General features: G+C 42.3%; 1 protein-coding gene across 2 annotated transcripts in view; it reads left to right on the plus strand.

Annotated features, from left to right (window-relative positions):
- Positions 1–26,812, plus strand: part of nek3 (NIMA related kinase 3) — a 31,447-nt gene that overhangs the window by 513 nt on the left and 4,122 nt on the right. Inside the window, exons 2-14 of one of the 2 annotated variants that reach the window (XM_080197514.1) lie at positions 2,798–2,928; positions 4,793–4,886; positions 7,714–7,811; positions 9,260–9,343; positions 11,481–11,548; positions 11,725–11,811; positions 12,236–12,290; positions 13,515–13,715; positions 13,910–13,988; positions 14,100–14,158; positions 15,927–16,038; positions 17,075–17,221; positions 17,324–17,458. In XM_080197514.1, coding sequence (XP_080053640.1) covers positions 2,809–2,928; positions 4,793–4,886; positions 7,714–7,811; positions 9,260–9,343; positions 11,481–11,548; positions 11,725–11,811; positions 12,236–12,290; positions 13,515–13,715; positions 13,910–13,988; positions 14,100–14,158; positions 15,927–16,038; positions 17,075–17,221; positions 17,324–17,458 — 1,339 coding nt within the window. In that variant the 5' untranslated portion in view covers positions 2,798–2,808. The remainder of the gene's footprint in view (positions 1–2,797; positions 2,929–4,792; positions 4,887–7,713; positions 7,812–9,259; positions 9,344–11,480; positions 11,549–11,724; positions 11,812–12,235; positions 12,291–13,514; positions 13,716–13,909; positions 13,989–14,099; positions 14,159–15,926; positions 16,039–17,074; positions 17,222–17,323; positions 17,459–26,812) is intronic. The other variant, XM_080197515.1, reaches the window with a different exon arrangement.

A 26,812-nucleotide genomic window follows, 5' to 3' on the forward strand; every position in this document is an offset into this window, starting at 1 on the left:
TTGCAAATTTTAACAATAAAAGCATAATAATAAAAGTTTTAACCAAAAGGATTATTAAACAGCGTATATCGAAAGGATAATACCTGCTCTCATTTTAAACCCATTCCAAGGTTCACAGTCTGTAACTCGCCCTGATTAAGCAGCAGTGGCCTTATCTACTTTGTGAATCGGTGATTTTTAATCATCTACGCACAGCTGTTTCCTGCAGGAATAAAACCCAAATCTTAAAAAAGAAGTAAGCATGAGATTAATGTTGCAGAAGTGTTGTACATATCCAACGATAAATCTCCCGTTCATCTCGAGGGATTTAACAGTACAGTTATCAACACAGCTTGATCTTGTTATATCCCTAAAAGGGAAGTTGGTTTGAGGAGAAAGTTTATAATAAACTCTAGATGCAGAGACAGGATTTGTATTTGTTTCTTCAATTGTTGGCAAAAAAAAGGCAACTTGTGTATCACAATGTCCCGCAAACAGCAAATTGAGTAAATGATGCAATTGGTTTTTGGGGAATGCTGCCTTGAGGATGGGGTGTTGGCTTGGAGCTCAAGAGAAAGCCTGTCCATCATTGCATAGTCTTACACATCTTTTACGTTTGCCAGTGCAGGTAGATGGGAGTTTAGCTACCATTTCATTGCAAAGCACAACAGCACTTCCTACAATGCAGTACACCCATTATCCACCCATAATTAGCAACTAGTGCACAAAGCGACCTCATAATGCTGCACTCAAATGTGAACCTAGATGATCTACTTTAATCATTTTTCTTTCTTTCTGGTTTAACACATTAAGTATTTTTTAGGCAGATGTCTCCTGTTAAGATCTGCCATGAACCAACTTTCTGTAACTTAAGAAAAAGCTGCCATAATTAGATTTAAAGTGAAGAGGAACTGAAAACAGAGGAACACACAAATCAAACATTTTATACGTATAAATATTGTCACTTTAAAATCCAAATTGCTTGCACTAGTGGGCCAAGGCTTTGGGATGCTGCCACACAAAAAACACCAAGTAAATGCAATATGGGGAGACATAGTGACAGGATTGTTAGCACTGTTGCCTCACAGCGCCTAGGACCCAGGTTCATTTCCAGACTCGAGTCACTGTCTGTGTGGAGTTTGCACATCCTTCTGTGTCTGTGTGGGTTCCTCCAGGTGCTCCAGTTTCCTTCCACAATCCAAAGATGTGCAGGTTAGGTTGATTGACCATGCTAATTTGTCCCTTAGTGTCAGGGGGATTAGCAGGGCGGCTATGTGGAGTTGCAGGGATGGGGCCTGGGTGGGATTGTTGTCAATGCTGTCTCGATGGGCCAGGTATTCATGCTGCTTTGATCAGATTATAAATATTGAGTTCAACTCCAGAGAGAAAGGATAAAACAGTTATATCCATTTTGACGATTGCCTAGAATTTCACTGCAAGACAATTGCTTATTCTTCATGATGTAATGCTTCTTCATCAAACTTAAGAAATAATTAGCATCACAGCCCACTAGAGTAGGGAATTTTAAAGATTCACAATCATCAAAGTGAAGAATTTCTCCCTCATCTCTCCCCAAAATGGCTGACCCCTTGTCCTGAGACTTTACTCTTTGGTTGAAGACTCTCCTCTGACAAACCCCTTCAGATCTGTGTATGTTTCAACAAAATCACCACTCGTTCTTCTCTACTCAAGAGAGTAGAATCCGTAGAATCCCTGCAGTGCAGAAGGAGGCCATACAGCCTATCGAGTCTGCACCGACCACAATCCACCCAGGCCCTATCCCCCTAACCCCAGGTATTTACCCTGCTAGTCCCCCGACAATATGAATCAATTTAGTATGACCAATCAACCTAACCCACACACCTTTGGACTTCGGCAGGGAACCAGAGCACCCAGAGGAAACCCACATGGACATGGGGAGAACTTGCAAACTCCACACAGGCAGTCATCCCAGGCCGGAATTGAACCTGGGTCCCTGGCACTGTGAGGCAGCTGTGCTAACAGCTGTGCCACTGTGTCGCCCCAGAGTATAATCTTAGACTACTCAATTTCTCCTCCCATACAATTCTTGCATCCTGGGAATCTAACCAGTAAACCATTGTTGCACCTCTTCTAAGTATATGCTTACTTCAGCATAGAAACCAAAACTGTATAGAATTCTTCAGGTGTAGTCACACCAAACGCCTGCACAACTATAGAAGGACTCCTTTACATCTACACTTCAACCCCACTGTAATCAAGACCAACATACTCCTTCTGAATGACTTGTACCTCCACACTGAATTTCTGTGTTTTGTTTACAAGGATATCCAATTCTCTATGAACACCACATTTAATAATCTAGCATCATTTTAAAAAGTAAAAATAAATAAAAATGTATAAGTAAATAAAGATTACACTAAAACAGGTAAAATGGTGGTATGGTGGCAGAGTGGTTAGCACTAGTTCCCATGCGCAGACACGGGGAGAGTGTACAGACTCCACACAGACAGTGACCCAAGCCGTGGTTCGATTCCTGGCTTGGATCACTGTCTGTGTGGAGTCTGCATGCTCTCCCTGTGTCTGCGAGCGTTTCCTCCGGGTGCTCTGGTTTCCTCCCACAGTCCGAAAGACGTGCTGGTTAGGTGCACTGGCCATGCTAAATTCTCCCTCAGTGAACCCGAACAGGCGCCGCGGTGTGGTGACTAGGGGATTTTACAGTATCTTCATTGCAGTGTAATGTAAGCCTTGTAATGTAAGCCTATCTGTGACACTAATAAATAAATTTTAAACCTAATTGTGGGTCGCTGATTAACACAAAACTATAATTGTTTTCCAGACAAGTAATTCATGATGGACACTTACACAGTATTGAAGGTTATTGGGGAAGGTTCGTTTGGCAGAGCTCTTTTGGTCCAAGCACACAATGGAAGTCAGCAATATGTGATGAAGGAAATTCATCTTTCAAAGGTAAATGTGTTGTTTTTACTTTATTTCATGGAGATATTGGTTAAGTTCCCACTTATATTTTATATTTCAGCCTCTTCGTTCATCTAAAGTACAAGTCAGGATGCAGCTTTATAAAACTTTGGTTAGGCCGCACTTAGAGCATTGTATTCAATTCACATTACTGGAAGGATGCGGAGACTTTAGAGAGGGTGCAGAAGAGGTTTACCAGGATGCTGCCTGGATTAGAGGGTATGAGCAATAAGGAGAGGCTGGACAAAGTAGAGTTGATTTTTCTGGAGTGGCGGAGGCTGAGGGGAGGCCTGATAGAAGTCTATAAAATTCTAAAGTTAAAGTTTATTTATTAGTCACAAGTAGGTTTACATTCACACTGAAATGAAGTTACTCTGAACATCACCGAGTCGCCACACTCTAGCGCCTGTTTGGATATACTGAGGGAGAATTTAGCATGGCCAATTCACCTAACCTGCACACCTTTTGGACTGTGGGAGGAAACTGGAGCACCCAGCGGAAACCCATGCAGACACAGGGAAAATGTGCAATCTCCACACAGACCGTGACCCAAGCCGGGAATCGAACCCGGATCCCTGGTGCTGTGAGGCAGCAATGCTAACCACAGTGCCACGTTGCTGCCCCAATAGAGGCATAATAGGGTTAAAAGTCAGAATCTTTTTCCCAGAGTTGAAATGTCTAATACTAGGGGGCATGCACTTAAGGTGAAAGGGGAAAGTTCAAAGGAGATGTGAGGGGCAAGTTTTATGCACAGGGAGTGGTGGGTGTCTGGAACGCGCTGCCAAGGTGGTGGTGCAGGCAGATACGTTAGGGGCTTTTAAGAGGCCTTTAGGTCAGCACATGAATATGCAAGGAATAGAGGGATAGGAACATATAAACTATGGGATTAGTTTAATTTGGCGTCTTATTTGGCATAACATTGTGAATCAAATGGCCTGTCCCTGGGCTGTACTGTTCTGTGTTAAAGGGAGGGATATCATTGGCTCTGTTCTCAAAGTTCCTGTTGATTGTATTGGGAATTTAATTCAGTGGGACTTGAACACACATTATCATTTGTGGCAGTGAGCATTTTTAGAGGTGGCAGTCATCACCATTTCTTTGCTTGGAGGGTTTGTAAAGAAGTATGATCTGTTCTTTTGAGATATTCTTCTTGTAACATGCACCAGCTAATGAGCGTGGCTAGATGATTTTCTTTGTCCAGGTTGAACCACAAGAACAACTCTAAGTTGACTTTGTTGATTATTTTTATCACTAGTCTTTTGTAGAGAGCAATCTGACTTTCATTTAGCAAGTTCAAATTCCCTTTTACATTTTTGGCCATCCCACAGGATTAACAGCCAATATAGTAACTGTTACAGAGGAATATATGGCAGCCAAGCTTTGTGCAGCAATGGAATGGTGTAGGTTGATGAATAATTGTTGGCTAGGAACTTGGAGAGAAGCCCCTTGATCTTATTGAAAAGACTATGGGATCTGAACAGAATGATCCAAGCTCAATTTAATCCCTAATCTCTGACTAAGCAGAAACACAGTTTATAGGCTCAGGTGTTGTATCAGAGTTTGAACCTTGACCTTCCTATTCAGAAATCAGAGGTAAGAATACTTCAATAGCAATGAGTCAAGTTAGCACTAAGCAGAGAATTCACGCACAATTGTTACAGCGCGTGATTTAAATACTTGATGCATATCCATGCCATTTATGATGTAGTTGAACCAAAGATGAAGCTACATATCAAACTATCTTGTCAGAAAGCTTGAATAATACATGTATTTTTCCAAAGATCAGTGTTGTTAAAGGCTTTGATATTGTTTGTCTTTCACAGAAAGACTTCTCCTTTTTATTATATTTATTTAGAATCCCTCTGGTCTACAAAGATCAAGGAGGGAAGCCATACTCCTTGCCAAAATGAAGCACCCCAACATTGTTGCATTTATAGACTCATTTGAAGGTGAGTAATTCATGGGATTAATTGATTTATCTATTCTTCTTGGTCAATATTCTTCATTATCTGGATTCCAGTGTTCCTGCTGCCTCTTGCTATATTCTGAAGGGAATGACTTACATAAGTCGGAATTTTACCAGCCCACCCGCCATAGGAGTTGGAGTGATGAGGGGGTGGATCATGGGAAGAACAAAGAACAAAAACAGCCCGGGAAACAGGCCCTTTGGCCCAACGAGCCCGTGCCACCATTTTAACATTACCAGTCCCCCCTCCGCCCATGACCCTTATCCATGCTAATGGCATTCCAAGGTCCGTTGATCTTGGGTGGGGTTTTGGGAACCGTAAAATTCCCATAAAATCCCACCCATAGTGCCAACAGCAGAAAAATAGGCCATTCAGCCAAACATGTCTATCATTCATGCTCCATGTTGGTCTCCTCCCACCTTTCTTTAGATAACCTGACCAAAATATCCTCCTATCCCTTTTCCTCACACGTAGCTTCCCCTTAAATGCATCAATGCTGTTTGCCTCAAATACTCCTTGTGGTAGCAAGTTCCACATTCTAACCACTCTTTGTAAAGACGTTTCTCCTAGCTCCCCTTCTCGTTTTATTAGTCAGTATCTTTCATTTATGGCCCCTGGCCCAGGGGAGAAAACATTTTCACCATGTATACCCTGTCAAACCATTCTGTAGTCTTTAAAGCTTCTGGCAGGTCGCCATTCAGTCGGCTGTTTTCTGGAGAAATTAGCCCCAACTTATTCAAACTTTCATTACATGCATAACTTCCCGAGTTCTTTCTATTATTTTAGTAAACCATTTTGTGCATCTTCTTTAATTCTTTCTTATAATATTGAGATGGAGTTTTGCTGAGGTATAGTTGAGGTTACACATGGACTTCAGTAAGGCTTTTGACAAAGTCCTGCATGAGACCCCATCAGATCCAGGGCAATTTGGCAAATTGGATCCAAAATTGACTTAGGAGGCAGATGGTGTTGGTAGAATGGTATTTTGTGACTGGAAACCCATCTCCTTTAAATCCTTATCAACTTACACTTGAAAGCCTCCCACATGCCAGATGTTGATCTGACCTCCAACACCTGCCCCAGTCTACATTCTTCAGGTCCTGCCTAATATTGTTGTAATTAGCCTTCCCCCAATTTAGCACTTTCACTTGAGGACTACACTTATCTTTATCTATCAGTACCTTAAAGCTTACTGAATTATGGTCCCTGTTCCTGAACTGCTCAGCTACTGAAACGTCGACCACCTGGCCGGCCCATTCCACAATACCAGGTCCAGTATGGCCCCTTCCCTCGTTGGACTATCTACTTACTGTTTCAAGAAGCCCTCCTGGATGCTCCTTACAAATTCTGCCCCATCCAAGCCCCAAGCACTAAGTGAGTCCCAGTCAATATAGGGGAAGTTAAAATCTCCCACCACAACAACTGTTACTTTTACACCTCATGAAAATCTGCCTATATATCTGTTTCTCTATCTCCCACTGGGCGGCCTATAGTAAACCCCCAACATTGTGAGTACACCCTTCCTATTCCTGAGCTCTACCCACATTGCATCACTGCATGAGCCTTCCGAGGTGTCCTCCTGCAGTACAGTTGTGATATTCTCCTTAACCAGTAGTGCAACACCCCACTCCTTTTACATCCCCCTCCATCCCACCTGAAACATCTGTATTCTGGAATGTTAAGCTGCCAATCCTGCCCTTCCCTTAACCAAGTCTCTGTAATAGCAACAACATCACAGTTCCAAATACTAACCCAATCTCTAAGTTCATCTGCCTTACCTGTTACACTTCTCGCATTGAAACAAATACACTTCAGTCCACCACATCCTGCTTTGAATCAGTTCCAATAATTGTCCTTGTAAATTAGCAATCAACTATTTATATACAAGATGCCAGGATTGAGTGGGCACAGCCATGAGGAAAGACTGAAGCAGCTGTGGTTCTTTCCTGTAGAAAAGAGAGGACTCAGAGGTGACCAGGTCGAGGGCTTCAGAATTCTGAACTGATTGATGGTATAGACATAATGAAGATGTTTCCATTTGCTGTGCAGCCCATAACCAGTAGCAATCAAATATAAGATAGTCATTTAGAAATTCAATAAAGAATTTATAAGAAATGTCTTTATTTAAGAAGGGCGGCACGGTGGCACAGTGGTTAGCACTGCTATCTCACAGCGCCAGGGACCTGGGTTCGAATTTTGGCTCGGGTGACTGTGTGGAGTTTGCACGTTCTCCCCGTGTCTGCATGGATTTCCTCCGGGTGCTCCCCAATTCCTCCCACACTCCAAAGACATGTGGGTTAGGTTGATTGGCCATGCTAAATTGCCCCTTAGTGTCGGGGAACTTGGAGGGTAAATATATGGGGTTATGGGGCTAGGTGTGGGTGGGATTGTTGTTGCTGCATGCTCGATGGACCAAATGGCCTCCTTCTGTGCTGTAGATTTTATGATCCTAAGTGGTGAGCATGCGGAACTCACTATTAAATGGAGCGATTGAAGCAAATAGCATGGATGCGTTTAAGGGGTAGTTAGATAGATTCGCAAGGAAGAAAGAGATGAACAGATATGTTGATAGGGTTTGATGAAGAGACTCATGTAGACCATAACATAGAGCTATTAGCCCCACAAATAAAAAAAGGTCTGTTTTTGTGCTGCAAATTCCATGTATTTTGTAATTTGTGATAATTGTTTTGTGTAAAAAGAATCGTGTGATTGCAAATTGTTGCTTCAAGTGCTATTTTCTTTATGATTTCATGTCCTATGCACTACATAGATTATATATTCAATGTTATGGTATCTGTTTCTATTGCAGCTGATGGGCACCTTTATATAGTGATGGAATATTGTGATGGTGGCGATCTCACGCAAAAACTTCTACAGCAAAAGAAAAATTTATTATCAGAAGAAATGGTATACATCCTGTCACAAATTAAAATTCACAAATGAAAATGTACCCCAATACCAGGAGAACAGAATTCACTTGTGTGAATTGGTTTGTGTCCAGTTCCTAGCCATCATGTCTGGGAATTTTTAGATTAAATCACCAGAAACTGGATTTCTCATTTAACTGTCCAAGTTTCACCTGCATCTTCTGTCAGTGTAGCTCTGGTGGAAGATAAAGCTAAGTATACAATCACAGCTGACTTTACCGTCTATCACTGGTCATGCCAGTCCCTAAGCTACATGATATCCACATGACTTTTAGCAGTGGATAACTCCTTATCCAAGTCTTTGTTGAACCAGACCCTGTGAAGCCAATTTCCCATGCACATTATCAAGCAAAGCCCTGGGATATGTAAAGTGATCCAGGACTGGATTCCACTTGTCTTCAACCCTTTTTCACATCAGCTGCATCTTAAATCTGCGTACCAGGCATTGATACTCCGAAAATCAGCCCCTATAATCTCTGTTTTACATGTCATTGACCAAGGATACTTTACAAGTGCAAAGTAATTTTAATGCTCTTGTTGCTTCTAACTTCTCACCTGACACTGATAAACGCAGTTCTTTGACTGAACATCTGAGCTCTGTACAACCTGAAATTTATACTTATTTACTTAACAGTTAGCTTTTATAGCCTTAAGGGAGTACATTACACATTGTGGATTTTATTTTTTAGCACCCCAGTCCTCTCACTCAGAGGCCAATTGAGCCTCTTTATTGGCCAGTTATAGGCCTCTTTCTGCTGCACCATATTTCACCAGCTTCAGGTGTTTCCGCTTGGAGAGACAACCTGCAGGTTCTGTCTGGGGTTGGGGCCTTGTACTTGGGCGTGCTTTGCCCATGTCATGGCCCCTTGGTGATAACCCCATTCCCTATCCCCCAACTCTCCTTCTTTGAGAGCAGTGAACTGCTGGCCCTCCAATTGATCAGTAGTTCCCGAGGACGGGCACCACCTTGTCTTGTGGTCCTGACAGCAGCTACTAAACCACTGTTGGCGCTTCTGGAATTGATGGAGCCGTCAGCCAATTTGATGGTGTCCTCAGTGAAGGCTGGAAGTTGCACATTGCTCCTCTATAGCGCAGCCAGAACTTGTTATAGTTGCAGCATGGATCCACAAAGACTTTACCTCAGTAAGAAGGGGCGGAGAGGGGTATGTTAGGGAGCGGGCTGGATGAGTCATCTGATGCTCTCCACACCCTGCATTATTGAGTTGTCAGAGTGCATTGACTACTTTATAATTAACCTGAACAATCAGTGCAGTTTTATGATAGATGGGATAATTGTAAATTTTAAAAAACGAACCTGTGTAAAATAATAATGCAGAGAATTTATAATGTATTTTTCATGAAGCTATGGTCTGATTGCTCTGTTATAGTGACATCAGGGGAATGATTTTATTCATTTGATTTTATTAGGTGCTGAACCTATTTGTACAAATTTGTCTTGGAATGAAGCACATACATGACAAACGAGTTCTACACCGAGATATCAAATCCAAAGCAAGTATTCGTTTATGTGGAGAAAATAAAATTAAAATAACTGTTAGACTTATATTAGAGTTCTGGCACAGCTAGGTTTATGAAATTTGGCTTTGTGATGCAAATTCCATGTTTTGAAATCTGAAATTATTATTAGTTCGAAACATCAGTATTCAATATTTATTTATCAGTATCATTTAACTCAGAATCATAGAATTCCTACAGTGCAGAAAGAGGCCATTTGGCCCATCGAGCCTGCACCCACATAAATCCCACATTTGGCCTATCCCCGTAACCCCACATATTTACCCTCCCTGCTAATCTCCCTGACACTAAGGGTCAATTTAGCACAGCCTTTCAACTTAACCCACACATTTTTGGAGTGTGGGAGAAAACCGGAACCCTTTGAGGAAACCCACGCAGACATGGGGAGAACATGCAAACTCCACACAGCTGGTCACCCAAGGCTGGAATTGAACCTGGGTCCGTGACGCTGTGAGGCAGCAGCGCTAACCACTGCGCCACCGCACTGCTCTATTATAGTTAGTTTGCAATTCTTCTCTTTCAACTTTCGCGGTGGAGGTGTTAACCTACTTTAGGTAACGGCCTTTGCTTAAAATAACAGATGGAATTCATTAACTCATCAGTAAACACCAACTGTAATTCCTAGTTTCTGATATGAATAAAATATTGTATTTATTTTGTTTTGCATTAGTCGTAGCATCAGACAAGATTTTATGACTTTTTGTGGAAATCAAAATGATTCTTAAAATTACAGGGAGAAATCTGAAATGGATATTACAGCCCTCAGTGATTCAGTCTGTGCATACATCACCCAGTTTATTTTTTTTAATATCTGGCTACGTGAGTTGAAAGTTCCCAGGTTTTTGCCCTTGGTCTCTGCTGAGCAAGCAAGCTAGCTAGCCTCACTTTAATTGGCAGTAAGATTGCTATTCTATTCCCTCTCCACTTTGTTCTTGCAAAATTGGGCATTTGCCATGTTTTCCAGCATGCTAGAACCTCATTAGCCCTGTCTCAGGACAGTCATTATGGAACAATTACCTTACTGCTGTCTCATGTATACACTATCGATTATCAACAATGTATTTATTAATAATCACGTCGGTACTCATAGAATTCTATAGTGCAGAGGGGGGCCATTCAACCCATCAAGTCTGCACCGACCCCCATCCCACTCAGGCCCTATCTCCATAACCCAATGTATTTTACCTAGCTACTCCCTCTGACACTAAGGTGCAATTTTATATGGCCAATCAACCTAACTTGCATATCTTTGGACTTTGGGAGGAAACCTGAGCACTCGGGGAAACCCATGCAGGCGCAGGGGGAATGTGCAAACTCCACACAGACAGTCACCTGAGTCCGGAATTGAACCCAGGTCCCTGGTGGTGTGAGGCAGCAATACTAACCACTGTGCCACTGTGTCATCCTAATCTTAGAACCAGTCTGTAATCTTGCTAACTGGTCCAATCTAGCCACACAATTTTTTTTTGTTCGTTTTTATTCCAATTCAATCAAATCAAGTCCAATTCAGAGTCTCAACAAGTTGAGACATTCCCAATCCAAGCTGACAAGACAGGGCTCTCACCTCCTGTCCTGGGCTTGATCTACATGATCCAAGCTGATTGGAGTAGGCATAGCTCCTCCTCCAAGGTGTGATCTCATTTGCATCTTAGCCAAAAGGCGGAGATGCCACTTTTAAAAATTGTTTCAGATGAAATTAAAATGTAACCTAATGGCTTCAACCAAGCACAGCATGTCCATACTACACTTGATTTTAGCCAAAAGGCTGAGAAGCGATAATCAGACAATTATGGGGGAAACTTTCAATCTGTTTTCAAATCCTAAAAGTTCATCAGTTCTTCATTTCATTAATACAGCACCTCTTGAATTTTGCTCACCCTACCTGGCGTTTGTTCCATTCACAGGTCCAATCTCCACTTTGCTTATCTCAGCTCACTTGGAGTATTGTAGATACGCTGGGAATGGCAGTTACTGCTTTAAAAAATATATTCCTTTCTCCAAGTCAATGCGCAAAATGAATAGGGCAAACCCTAAAGCCATCTCCTTACTTGTGGAGTTTGACAACATATGACCTACATAGCATTCATCTTTGTAATCTGATTTTAAATTACAGAACATATTTCTCACTAAAAATGGAGTGGTGAAACTGGGTGATTTTGGATCTGCACACCTACTGAACAGGTAAGCTAATAGTGATTCCATGATTGTCGCTTGGTTGATGTACTTTGGCGTAAATTTGTATTTTTAAAAACCCTAACAAACTAGGTAATAGACTTCAAAGCTACAATGTATGATCTGATATGTTTTCAAAAGCATTTGTCATGCTCATCAATGTCATGTTTCATTCCTGTCTACAGTCCCATGGCTTTTGCTCACACTTATGTCGGAACGCCATACTACGTATCTCCAGAGATTTGGGAGAACAAGCCTTACAATAACAAGAGGTACAAACTTAATTGCGAAAGAGGTGGCAGAATGCTGTGCACACTTCCTGCATCAGGATAGATTTTGTTTTTTAAATTCCAGTTGTTAACCAGCAAGGAGTAGGTACAAGCAACCAAATTAATTAATTTGATTTCATAGAGTGTTTTTTGCTATTGACAAGTACAAATGTGAGAGGAAACCCATGCAGACACAGGGAGAAAGTGCAAACTCTGCACAGACAGTGACCCAACCCGGGAATAGAACCCATGTCCCTGTCACTGTGAAGCAGCAGTGCTAACTACTGTGCCAATGTGCTGCCCTGTGAAGTTAGTTGTCTACTTTCTGCCTATATACAGTGCATGAAGTTTTTTTTAGTTGTTTGCAAATCATTTACAGTATAATTATTAACTGAATAAAGTCAAATCTACCATTTATACTTTTCAGTGATATTTGGGCTCTGGGGTGTGTCTTGTATGAACTCTGCACTCTCCGACATCCTGTAAGTACCAATTTATTTAGAGCAATGGGCTTTGTCTGTACAACAACAACTTATATTGCACCTTTAAAATAATGAAACATCTCAAACTGCTTACAAAAGCATTATAAATCAAAATACGATACTGAGCCACTTTAAGGGGATATAAAGTCAGCAGAACAAAAGTTTGGTCCAAAGAGGCAGATTTTAAGGAGCTCTGTAAAAGAGGAAAGGTTGGTAGAGAGATGAAGAACTTAAGACCTAGGCAACTGAAGGCACGGCTGCCAATGGCTGTTAAAATTGTGCGTGCACAAGAGACCAGAATTAGAGAAGAGCAGATATCTTGGAGAGTTGTGGGGTTAGGGGAGATTGCAGAAATAGGGAGAGATGATGCTGTGGAGGGGATTGAATACGAGGATAAGAAGTTTAAAATCAAAATGTGGTCTGATGGGGGGGCCAGCATAGATCAGTAGGGGTCAGAGCGGAACAGGACCTACTGCAAGTTAACTCAGGGAAGCAGAGATTTGGATGGATTCAAGTTTACAGAGAGTAAAACATGGAAGGGCAGTCAGGAGTACATTAAAAAGTTGAGTCTCACGTAACAAAGAAGTAAGTGGAAGTAAGGGTAGCTGGTAGAGATTTTTTAAAAATCCAATTCTGTCAGGATTGTCTTTCAATACAGAATCTCAGGAGATGATTTCTGTTGTGGAGAGATTAAAATAAAGTGTAACATCATCCAGCCATATTGATATTGCGTTTCAAAACAAAACATTTACTCTGCCTCCTGCAAAGCAAGATCGAATCATAGAATCCCTACAGTGCAGAAAGAAGCCGTTCGGCCCATCAAGTCGGCACCAACAACAATCCCACCCAGGGCCTGTTTCCGTAATCCCGTGTATTTACTCTGCTAATCCCCAACACTATTTAGCATCACCAATCCAGCTAACCGGCACAAAGTTTGTGTCTTTATATGCCCTGTTTGTGAACTGAAATCCCACTTACCTGATGAAGGAGCAGTGCTCCGAAAGCTAGTGGTTTTTGCTACCAAATAAACCTGTTGCACTTTAACCTGGTTTTGTGAAAGTTCTCACTGGATCTGTGCATGCCAGTTGGCACGAGCATGCTTGCAAATCTACTGACGTCACTCCCTGCTTGTATCAGCCGCTGTTCTTTGAGTTATGTTGTGAAAAGGTAAATCTCATTTTTATAATTTGAAAGTAAATAATTTTTTTTTCCCTGTTTTACCAGTTCCAGTCCAATAGCTGGAAGAATCTCATCCTGAAAATCTGCAAAGGGTCCTACACTCCAATTCCAAGTCATTACTCCTACGAACTGCAATACATCATAAAACAGATGTTCAAAAGAAACCCAAAGGATCGTCCTTCTGTCAGCACCATTCTTGCTAGGAGTTGCTTTGCAAAGCTTATTAGCAAGTTTTTATCACCTGAGGTGAGCAGAAATTCACTGGTTTTTAAATGAAGAGGTATTTATGAAATATCTTACCCTTTTTGGCTGCTGACTGACCTGTACAATTCAAACATTTAGGGGTTTATCCGCAATATCCCACATTTGCATTTCTTTCTTCTTATTACCCTAGCTCTCGCTTTATTTTTGTGTTCGTTATGTTTGATCTGCTTTTCTAGATGGTAAAGAAGGAGTTTTGTGAAGTAACAGCCAAAAGGAAGAAAGCAGCACGAGATAAGCCCAGGACAATGCAGAAAGGTATTAAAAGAATTTCAGACAACATTTATTGGGAAATTATGCTGTACAATATTCTACTCAACAAGTCAAAGTTAATCCATACACAAGTTTGCAAATTTCAATCCATTTCAGCCAGTGTACCAAGTAAATGTGAAGATGTCTCCTCCAGCGCAGGTGGAAGTGAATGCATGGTTTGTATGAACTATTGGTAAATATGCTCTAATATTTAAATACATGCAAGGTACAGATTGCATTTAAATGTTAGAACAGAATTTCACTGTGGCTGTGATTCCCTCTCCTACGTATTATTATGTGATCCCTGTAAGAAAATGTGCGTTTGTGACAACCCGGTGAAGGATTTATGTCCCTGTTTGAGTAGCCACTTGGTGTTCATTGTTTGAACCTGCACATCAAGAGTGACTGTTTGGTTGAAGTACTGGAGGCACATTTTTAATCTACATTTGAGAAGAGATGTGGAGATACTTTGGAAGTAAGAAAAACTACAAAGAAGGAAAATTATATTGTCCATGTCATAGAATCATAGATCCCCTACAGTGCAGAAGGAGGCCAATCAGCCCATCAAGTCTGCAATGACCACAATCCCACCCAGGCCCTATTCCTGTAATATTTACCCTGCTAATCCCCTGACACTAGGGTCAATTTAGCATGGCCAATCAACCTAACCCACACATCTTTGGACTGTGGAAGGAAACCGGAGCACCCAGAGGAAATCCACGCAGACAGAGGAAGAATATGCAAACCCCACACAGTCACCTGAGGCCAGAGTTGAACCCGGATCCCAGCAGTGCTAACCACTGTGCCACCTTGCTGCCTCAACATGTCTTTTGAGCTCAGTTGAGACCCATAGTTGTAAAAAAAAATCACATTTGATATAATAATCAGTTGACTCCCAAAGATTGCTGTGCATCATGAGATGCTTTAGGACATTCTCTCATCAATTCCATTCTGTATCCTTGCCTGGGCATGCTTATTCTTCACACCACTATTATTAATCAGATTCCTCCAAATGGATTAACTTGTCTCCGGCTGTTGAAAAGCACCATCATGATTTGGAAACATTACTGCTCAACTAATAAGGGCGAGATCACACTTAGTGTGGTCAGCATACCTGTGAGTTCCTGTAAAACCTGGAGAACCACTGCAGCAAACCACACTGCTCACTATGTGCAGTTTAGACTTGCCCCATACACACCCTAGGATTTATTTATCACTGAGTTTACTGGCAGAAAGTGAGGGGAGGATTTACTCTAATCAGTAGAAAAGGGAACTTTATGCCCCAAAAGTCAGGGTTTACCTGCCCTTCCCCGCTGGTGGGATCTTCCAGTCCTGCCAAAGACACCCCCCTGCCACCCCCCAGGTTCCCTGGCTGTGGGGCTGGCAGTCAACAGAAAGGGTCATTTACTTTGGCGGGACTGGAGGATTCTGCTGGTGGCCAATGATGAGACATCCCCACCAATGGAACACATGCCACGGGGTGGGAGGGAGTGGAAATCCCAACCAATGTAATGACAGGCTCTACATTCTGCCATAAGATGGCAAGTCTCATTGCTATATTGGGTCAGTGCTGCTGAATTATAAGAACAGTGATTCCAAGTAAACGTGTTGGACTTTAACCTGGTGTTATGAAACTTCTTACTGTGCCCACCCCAGTCCCAACACTGGCATCTCCACATCATGAATTATTAGAAGAGATGGGTAGCACTAAAGGTGATTTATGTCTCTTGGATTTTGGAACCTGAGCTGAAACACTGTAAATTAGATGCCATGTATGTACTGAGACCAGTATGGTACCAATCTATAAAGTAGCAACAACATTATCACACTCCAGTACTTCAGGTCAGTAGGAATAATTGATTCCTTGTTTTTTCTATTAGTGGTGGTGTTTCAGTTTGATATCTTTCTCCTTTTCCTTTTGAAATGTGATATTGTATTTTTAAGAAAACTGCAGAGGCACCAGCAAGTCTTAGAAAGTGGAACCCAGCAGAAGGAGAAAGCATTGCCAGGAACCTAGCTGAAAAAACATTAGAAGAAACAGTTTCTCAAATGGAAGGTAAAATAACTATAGTAAGAGACTCCTATTAAGAGACTTTTAGATAAGTACATGGAACTTAGTAAGCTGTAGGGTTATAGGTAAGCCTAGTAATCTCTAAGGTAGGGACATGTTCGGCACAACTTTGTGGGCTGAAGGGCCTGTATTGTGCTGTAGTTTTTCTATGTTTCTAATAACTCTTCAAAGTGTAAAGGCTGCTGCTACTTCCAATATGATATTTCCAAATGCAACAAATTCACCTGGCATTGAGACCAGCAACATTCATGAAGGGGAAAGCTTTTGCTCTTATTTCTCATTCTGATGCTAACCCTGACATGAACATGTTACATTCTTTTGATGCTGTTCATAAAATTATTTTCGTAATTGCAAGTAGTTTAAATGATATACTTGATCTTTTGCACTTTTACGTCTTGTCGTCCTTATTCTCCTGTTGCTGATTCTATTATTGTGGCTTTTATAATGTTGGAAGTGCAACATTATAAATCCCACAGTGCAGAAGGAGGCCAATCTGCCCATCGAGTCTGCACCGACCACAATTCCACCCAGGCCCTATCCCCGTAACCCCATACATTTACCCTAGCCAGTCCCCCTGACACTAATTTACCTAATTTAGCATGGCCAATTAACCTAACCTGCACATCTTTGGAGTGTGGGAGCAAACTGGAGCACCCGGAGGAAACCCACACAGACAGGGGGAGAACGTGCAGACTCCACACAGACAGTGACCCAAGCCAGGAATCAAACCCGGATCCCTGGTGCTGTGAGGCAGCAGTGTTAACCACCGTACCTCCCTAATTATTGTACGCATTTGAATAGTGGCAAGCTGAACTGATTGTACACAGGTTGGTTATCACAAGGAGAACTTATGCTGTCCCTATGATTTGAAACAATAAGATTAGAATCCATGTAAAATAAAATTGTACACAGTTTGCGTAATTAACTAGCCTGATGAACTGAATAACTTTTTTTTCAGAAGTTCTGCCTTTGTGCACGTTCCCATTATGGTTTGTTACCCTGTCATTTATTTAATTACCAGTAACACCAAAGGGGGACCATGTGATAATCCAAAGTGGCAAACATGCCGGTCGCAAGCAATGGAATGAATTTCCTCCCGATACCGTGTTAAATATACTTGAAAATGCAAAACTGACATCCAGTATGGCTGTTGAAGACTTTAACAGCGGTAACTTTTATTTTCCTTGTGTTTTACATTTTGCAAAGTGATTTTTTCAAACCCGGAAAGTTCTTAGTTATTTGATGACACTAACATGTTGATATTTATTAGGTAATCACATGAAAACGTATCATAAAATGGGTCCTCGCAAACAGTGGAGCCAACACCCTCCTGAAACAGTACTGAATTTCTTAAAGAACATTAACGCCAACTTGGCTTTTAAGACCTACACAATAGATAAAGGGGGTAAGCACATGGCTTTAAAATTATTTTCAATGAACTTTGATATAAATGGTAAAATTATTGTTGGTTTTATAATTTTATATCAGAATCTTTGTAGCTTCTATGATTTTTCTGTTTTCCCAGTAGTCAGTAAATCTTTAATACATCTGATTTGTAACTCTGTGTCACTAAAGTCTTAGAGTTTTACATCACTGAAAGAGGCCTTTCAGTCCACCATGTTCGCACCAGCCATCAAGCACCGATCTATATAAATCCCATTTTCCACCACTTGGTCTGTAGCTTTTTATACTATGGCAGTTCAAGTGCTCATCTAAATACTTCTTAAATGTTCCCACTTCTATCATCCTTTCATGCCATGAGTTCAAGATTCTCACTGCCCTCTGGGGTGAAAAAATTTTTCCTCACATCTCCTAACCCTTAACTTAACTCCATGCCCCATGGTTATTAACCCCTCTACTAAGCAGAAAAGTTCCTTCCTATCAACACCAGCTATCCCCCTCATAACTTTATACATCTTAATGCCTTCTCTGCCCCAAAGGAAAACAAACTCCGTCTATCCAGTCTCTCTTAATAGCTGAAAGGATCCATCCCAGGTAACTCGTGGTGAACTCCTCCTGCACCTTCTCCAGTGCAATCATTTCCTTCCTATAGTCTGGCAAGCGGAGCTGCACACACCAGCATTTTATACAACTGCATCATAACTTCCCTGCTCTTATATTCAATGCCTCAACTAATAAGTGCAAGTATCCTAAATGCCTTCTTAACCATCTTATCTACCTGTCCCACTGCCTTCAGAGATCAGTGGACATGCATGCCAAGATCTCTGTGATCCTCTTTACTTCTTTGGGTTTGGCCATTCATTCTACATTCCCTTGCCATGTTATTCCTCCCAAAATACATCACCTCAAACTTTTCAGGGTTAAATTCCATTTGGCACTGTTCTGTCCATCTAACCGGCCTGTTTATATCGTCCTGTCATCTAAGGCTTTTCTTCTCACTATTTACCACACCACCAATTTTAGTGTCACCAGTGAACTTAATTATCATACTTCCTACATTCGCATCCAGATCATTAATATATACAATGAACAACAAGGGACTCAAGACCAATCCCTGCAGAACACCACTGGACACAGGCTTCCAGTCACAGAAACCACAACCATCACCCCCTGCCTCCTACCACTAAGCCCATTTTGAGTCCAGTTTGGTTAAACTGCCCAGATCCCATGGGCTCATACCACCTTCATCAGCCTCCCATGTGGGACGTTGTCAGAAATCTTACTGAAATCCATGTAGTCTACATCAACTGCACTACCCTTACCTATACACCTAGTCACCTCCTCAAAAAGCTCAATAATACTTGTAAGGCATGATCTCCCTTTGACAAAATCCTGCTGACCATCTTTGATTAATCTTTGCCTCCCCAGATGGAGGTTAACTTTATCCCTCACAACTTTTTCCAATAATCTCCCTACCTCAGAAGTTAGACTCACTGGCCCGTAATTTTTTGTTTTTTTCCTACTTCCCTTCTGGAATTAAACATTAGCTGTCCTCTGGCACCTCTCCTACGGCCAGAGAAGATTTGGAAATTATTGTCAGAGCCACTGCAATCTCTTTCCTTGCCTCCTACAGCAGCCCGGGCTACATCTCATTTGGACCTGGAGATGTATCCACTTGTAGGCCCATTAAAACCTTCAAGATTTCCTCCCTAAATACATTCCTCTGAAAATCAGCTAACCACCTGGTTATACATTTACAAATTTAGTACTGATAAACTTAACCTAATTTTTAAAAACAACATATGACACAGCACATTAATTGATGGTATAAAATGTATTCTGGTAAATGTTTGAATATTTGCAATGTGTGCATTAAATATTGTAGTGCGAACTGTATTTATACAAAATAAAGTAGTTTATAAATTTGCACATTAGTGCAAACCAAAGGTATTATGTATGAGATCACAATATGGAAAGATAAAATACACGGATGGATTCACTTATGTATTTTCTCCACCAGATGGAGCATGCAGCTTTTATTAACAATACTTTTTAAAAATGTTACCTCTCTCTATGATTAAAATAATTTACAGCATATCTGCAGAGCTCAGATTATGTTGTATGGCTTACATTTAAGAATCATTGAAATGAAAATAGAAAAATATATTTCAAATCTTATTTACTGAAAAACAAACTATTGTGCTACTTATGGGGCAGTATGGCGGCACAGTGGTTAGCACTGCTGCTTTGCAGCACCAGGGACCCGGGTTCCTTTCTTGGCTTGGGTCACCCTCTGTGTGGAGTCTGCATGTTCTACCCGTGTCTACATAGATTTCCTCCCACAGTCCGAAAGACAAGCTGGTTAAGTGCATTGCCATACTAAATTCTCCCTCAGAGTACCTGAACAGGCACTGGAGTATGGCGACGAGGGGATTTTCACAGTAACCTCATTGCAGTGATAATGTAAGCCTATTTGTGACACTAATAAATAAATTTTAAAACTTTTACTAAAGGAACCATAGAATCATACAGTGCATAGAATTGTAGAATCATGCAAGGAGGCCATTTGGCCCATCGAGAGTGCACTGACCACAATCCCACCCAGGTCCTATCCCCATAACCCCATGCATTTACCCTAGCTAGTCCCCCTGACACTAAGGGGCAATTTAGCATGGCCAATCCACCTAACCTATGGGAGGAAACTGGAGCACCCAGGGAAAATCCATGCAGATTTCTAATATCATGGTGAGTCCTTGGACGTTGTAAATCTTTCAAAAATAAAACTTTTATAGCAAAATGAATAGCAAATAATTCTGGAGAAATAAAACTTAAAACCTACCTATCCCTTCTTTCAATGCCACCAATAAATTTTGTTAGTTCAAGTAGCGTTGCCCTCAAGTCCTTGGGCTATTTCAAGCTTGGATACTTCCCCGAGCCTTGTGTCACTATATTTTATTTACCTCTGTGGTGTTTACCTCTGAGATGTTTCTTTGCCTGTCACTAGATCAAACATGCATGTTTGTCATTACTCCTGACATGCTCTTTATGTCTGTGCCCAGATAACCTTGTGCACTGCGTTTTTTTTAATTAACCATGGTGACAGTCACTATCTTTTCCAGATCCCAACACCCAAATGCCCCTCCAATGGTTACTCCCAAATCTGCACCCCAGACACACTTCTGAAAAATGCAGATTTGTTACAATCAAGAAAAGTGAATGTTACATTAAGGTTTGTGGATTTTAACAAAAGGGAAAGAAGGCAAAAGGCGGGGAATTATAGGCCGGTTAGTTTAACGTCTGTTGTAGGTAAAATGTTAGAATCCGTCATCAAGGAGGAAATAGTGAGGCATCTTGAGGGGAATTGCTTGATAGAGCAGACGCAGCACGGTTTCGTTAAGGGGAAGTCGTGTCTGACAAATTTACTGGAGTTCTATGAGGATGTGTCTAGGGCGGTGGATAGAGGAGAGCCGGTGGATGTGGTCTTTCTTGATTTTCAGAAGGCGTTTGACAAGGTACCTCACAAGAGGTTATTGCAGAAGGTCAGGGGACATGGAGTTGGGGGTAGGGTGTTAGCGGGGATAGAGGACTGGTTGTCAAATAGGAGGCAGAGAGTGGGGGTCAATGGGTGCTATTCGGATTGGCGGTTGGTGACGAGTGGAGTGCCTCAGGGGTCGGTGCTGGGGCCTCAGCTATTTACCATTTATATAGATGATCTGGAGGAGGGAACCGAGTGTATGCTGTCGAAATTTGCTGATGACCCCAAGATTGGTGGAAAGGCAAATTGTGCAGAGGGTGTGGAGAGTCTGCAGAAGGATCTAGATAGGCTGGGCGAATGGGCCAGGAACTGGCAAATGGAATTTAATGTTGGCAAGTGCGAGGTGGTCCACTTTGGTAGGAATAATGGTAGGAAGGATTATTACTTACGTGGAGAAAAACTGCAGCAGGCGATGGTGCAGAGGGACCTCGGGGTCCTTGTGCATGAGTCGCAAAAACCCAGCTTGCAGGTGCAGCAGGTGGTCAGGAAGGCGAATGGGATGCTGGCCTTCATAGCGAGGGGGATTGAATATAAAAGTAGGGAGGTCTTGCTGCGGCTGTATAGGGCATTGGTGAGGCCGCAGCTGGAGTACTGTGTGCAGTTTTGGGCGCCGTACTTATGCAAGGATATTTTGGCCTTGGAGGGAGTGCAGAGGAGGTTTACTAGGCTGATGCCGGAGTTGAGGGGGTTGAGCTATGAGGAGAGGCTGAATAAACTAGGCTTGTACTCGTTAGAGTTTAGAAGAATGAGGGGAGATCTCATTGAGACGTATAAGATGATGAATGGGATGGATAGGATAGAGGTGGAGAGACTCTTCCCGCTCAGAAAGGACAGTAGGACTAGGGGGCACAGCCTCAAGATAAAGGAGGGGCGGTTTAGAACAGAGTTGAGGAGGAACTTCTTCACTCAAAGGGTGGTGAATCTCTGGAATTCTCTGCCCATTGAAGTGGTGGAGGCTACCTCGCTAAATATTTTTAAGACGCGGGTTGATGGGTTTTTGATAAGAGAGGGGATTAAGGGTTATGGGGAGAGGGCGGGAATGTGGAACTGAGCCACGACAGATCAGCCATGATCTTATTGAATGGCGGGGCAGGCTCGAAGGGCCAGATGGCCTACTCCTGCTCCTATTTCTTATGTTCTTATGTGGGGGGGGATTCTCCGGCCATTCATGCCGGCAGGATTCTCTGGTCCCGCTGGCAGTGCACCCCCTGCCGTGGGTTTCCCAATGGCGTGAGGTGACATTATCCCGTTAACAGCTGCAGGCCCAAAGAATCCTGCCGCCAGTGAACAATGTGCCACTTCCTGCCGCTGAGAAACTCACGGCTGGATGGCCGGAGAAATCCCCCCTCGTAATTTGCAGACATAGATCTGAACTAACAGCAACAGATTTACTGAAAAAGATGTTCTTCGCACTGCAGAGTACAAACTGAAAGTGAAACAACAGCCTCTACAACACCCTAACGACATCGCTATCAAGTCACATGATCAGCTCTTAAAGCAACTATTTCAATATGAAGCAGTGTCGTGCAACAACAAATATTTGTCTTTATATAAAAACACCTTCAATGTAATAAAAGACACAGGAGCATTATAAAACAAAACTGACAACCCAAAGCCTGGTTAAAAAAAGAGGTTGCAGAGAGTGTCTTAAAGGAAGATTAAGACCTGGAGAGATGTAGGGAATTGTAAGATAAGGTAAGATGTAAGGTATTCCAGAAGACTAGGCAACCAAAGGCATGGCCACTAATAGCAGAGCGATTAAAGTTGGGGTGCTGAAGAGGCCAGAGCACATTTATCTCAGAGAGTTCTGAAGAGTGGTTGCACAAGTATGTTTGCGGTTCCTCGAGTTTGAAGGACTGAGGGATAGTCTAAATGATGTAATCAAATTGATTAAAAGATTAAATTACAGATATAGAGAAACTAGCCGCAATTCTCTCAAAACAAAACTAAATGCCCAATGGTGGGAGAACGGGGCGGGGGGGCTCATCCCACTACTGAGGTAGGCAGTATACTGCTGCGCATGCACCGAACTGTCAGTGCGGGGATCAGCGTATGTGCACTGTACCTACCCCCCTCCCCTCCCCCGCACCCTGGCATTGCCAGCTTTTGACTACTGGCATATTGGCTCCCCCCCACTCCACTGGTTGCTGACCTTCCTGAGCCCCTAAACCCCAGATTACTGGCCTACCGGATCTCTTCTGGGACAGCCCCTATCTCTCCCCTGGGCTAGCCCTGATCTCTGATCTACCGTCCCCCCCTCCACCCCCCCGGTGATGGCCACACCCAAACCTACTTCCCCCAACCCGATGGCCAGCCAGGATCATCCTCCTCCCTCCCTTCCCACTGATCCCGCTTGCAAAGTGGCAGCCGATTCCACCTCCCCACCGATTGCCCCACCCTTTTGCACTACCCAGTGGACAGTGCCAAGGTGCCTGGTAGGCTGTGCACTGCCCCTTGGACAGTGCCTGGGTGCCAGGCTAACACTGCCAGGCTGGTACTGCCCAAGAGACAACCCCACCTTGTCCCTTACCTGCTGGAGTTCTCAATGGCTTCTGTCCCCACCAGTGGGGTGAATCCGCCTGTTCCCTGTTAGTGCGGAGCAGTTGCAAGCCCCACTGATGGGAACCATTCCCAGCAGAGGTTGGTGTTGACGCTAGTGGGCCTGGAGGCTCCCATCTCAGGCCCGCTAATCAGCTCCGCACTGATTTGTGCTAAAAAAAAGCGCCTGGGAAACTCGTGACAGGCCAGACACCTGTTGCGAAAGGCCCTTCCGCTGTTGTCTCCCAGTTCGCTCTACTGCTCAAACAGTGCAGTGGACTAAGAGAATCCTGGCCACTGTTTCAATTGGTGGTGGAACCCAGTGCAAGGGGGCACAGCCTTAATATTAGACCTTGGCAGTTCAGGCGTGATGTTAAGAAGTACTTCTTCACATAATGTTTAGTGGAAATCAGGAACAGACTCTCCTTGAAAGCTGTTGATTGACATTCTCAAGGCTAAAATCGATTTGATTTTTGTTAAATAAGATTATCAAGGGATATGGAACATGTAAATTAAGTTCAGGTACAGATCCGCCATGATTTAATTGAATGACGGAACAGATTTGAAGGACTGAATGTTTCTTCGCTTCCTGCATATAAAAAAAAGGCAAAAAGGAATTGAATAAACATGGACAAGAAAATGAGTAACAGACAGGAGCCTGGTATTCAAAAGACAGTTACATAAGTGGAAAAATGCGTTAACATTTTCTTTTCATCTGTAAGCAATATAATGAGAGATGGACTAGTTGTATTAAAAATTAATTGGCTTACTAGCCCATTGGGTAATCTTCGTATGCCGGTTGTTAAATTATTCATGTCGACTGACTGCATCTGTTTTTAGTTCTAACATTACTTGACTGTATATTTTCACTTCATATCAGACACACTGCAGAATTCTAAAGATCACTATTTTTTTCACTATTTGGGTTTTTTTCCAGCAAGCTAAACCTGTTCCCCTGCAGCAGAATTTAAGGTGGACTGATTCAATTTATTCTCTAAAGTTGGATCTAGTATACATTGTACCCTACTCAACGCAATTGTATAGGGTGTTGGTAAGACCACATCTAGAGTACTGTGTCCAGTTTTGGCCTCCTTTTTTGAGGAAGGAAGTGGTGGCATTGGAGGCAGTTCAGAGAAAGTTCACTAGATTGATTCCGGGGATGAAAGGGTTAACGTAAGAAGAGAGATTTATAGTTTGGATTTGCACTCGCTGGAGTTTAAAAGGATGAGAGGGGATCTGATTGAGGTATATAAAACTTTAAAAGGGATTGATAAAGTAAATGTAGACCTCTTATGGGGCAATCTCGAACAAGAGGTCACAGGTATAGGTTGAGAGGCGTTAGATTTAAAATTGGGACAAGGAGGAACTACTTCTCGCAGAGCGTGGTGAATTTGTGGAACTTGCTGCCCCATAGCGCGGTGGAGTCTGAATCATTAAATAGTGTTGAGAAGGAGATAGATATATTTCTAATTAAAAAATGATATGGGATATGGGGAACAGGTAGGGAGGTAGATTGGAGACCAGGGAGAGATCAGTAATGATCTGATTGAATGGCGGAGCAGGCTCGAAGAGCTGAATTTGCCTACTTCTGCTCCTAGTTCCTATGTTCCTATTAGTATTTCACTACTGTAGAGGTTCAACAGTTTTTTGAATGTATACCACATGCTAACTATGAACTTGTCAACATATTCCAGCAGAACAACCTCTTTACCAAGGCAAAGACATGAGTAAACATTTTATTTAGTTGGTATGAACCTGTAATCTTATATTTTTAAGTTAAAATGTGGTTAAGGCAGACTGGGACAGAATGTAGTATACATCATTTGTGGCCTGCAATATACACCAGTCTGGTATGCTTGTTGTTGACACCATTGCTCTGTTATCCGACACTCACATCAATCATCTTAATGAGTAAAATCGACCCAGAACATTTTTGGGTATAAAAAAAACAACAAAACAAGCAGCAGTACAGATAGAATAAAAGGAAAATAAATGGTGATGTTTGAAGTATGAAACAAGAACAAAACATTGCAAGTGCAAACAGTTCAGTCAGAGAAAAACCAGGTTAAGATTGTGGGTATAATCCTTCCATCAAAATGCGAGTACACTCTTTACCAGTGATTTTTCCATTTTTGCTTTGTACAACTTTAAGACCACGCTTCACATGAGAACTTGTGCTTAAGGTGTTGCACAATTGTACGAATTCCATATTTTCTGGGCGGTGATTTTATTATACAGGGAGGATTTTTATTCTTTGATGTTTTCCAAGGAACTGGAAAATAAAACAAAAGCAAAATACTGCGGATGCTGGGAATCTGAAATAACAATTGTGTAGGCCATTGGTGAGGCCACACCTGGAGTATTGTGTGCAGTTTCGATGTCCTTATCTGCGGAGGGATGCTCTTGCTGAAGTGGGAGTGCAGCAAATGTTTATTGGGCTGATTCCTGGGATGGCAGGATTATCATATGAGGAAAATCTAATTCGGTTAGGAGTATATTCATTGGAGTTTCAAAGAGTGAGAGGAAATCTCATAGAAACTTATAAAATTTTGACAGGATTAGACAAGGCAGATTCAGAAAGAATGTCCCTGATGGTGGGGAAGCCCAGAACTAGGGGTCATAGTTTGAGGATAAGGGGTAAACCTTTTAGGACCATCAGCCAGAGATTGGTGAATCTGTGGAATTTGCTACCTACAGAAAGTAGTTGAAGTCAAAGTGTTGTGTGATTTGAATAAGAAATTAGATATAGCTCATGGGACTAAAGGGATAAAGGGACATGGGGGGAAGGCAGGACCAGAGTATTGAATTCGATGATCAGCCATGATCAAAATGAATGGAAGAGCAGGTTTGAAGGGCTGAATGGCCTACTCCTGCTTCTAGTTTCTATGTATGGTTCTATGTATGTTGAAATTGAAAATGCACGATAAACTCAGCAGGTCTGGCAGCATCTGTGGAGAAAGAAAAATAGTTAACAGTTTGAGTCCTTATCACTCTTCAGAACTGAAGACAGGTAGAAATGTGGAGAGGAGGTGAAGGCAGTGGGTCAGGAACAGGTCAGTGCGAAGGAGAGATTGACAAAGATGTCATGGGCACAAGACAAAGGAAATACTAATGATAGCATTAAAGACTAAACAAGAGCTGATAGTGGGATAAAGTCACTGAGTAGCCTGTGGATGCCAGCCCCCTTTCCCCCAGGAACAATGGTGCCACCACTACCTTCACCTCCACAGTCAATCACCAAGGCCTAACTGCCTGGCCCCAGCCAAATTCACAATTCTTTGAGGG

The sequence above is a fragment of the Carcharhinus amblyrhynchos genome, chromosome 10 (assembly GCF_965287045.1).
Source record: "Carcharhinus amblyrhynchos chromosome 10, sCarAmb.v2.hapA, whole genome shotgun sequence".
NCBI classification, from domain to species: domain Eukaryota; kingdom Metazoa; phylum Chordata; class Chondrichthyes; order Carcharhiniformes; family Carcharhinidae; genus Carcharhinus; species Carcharhinus amblyrhynchos.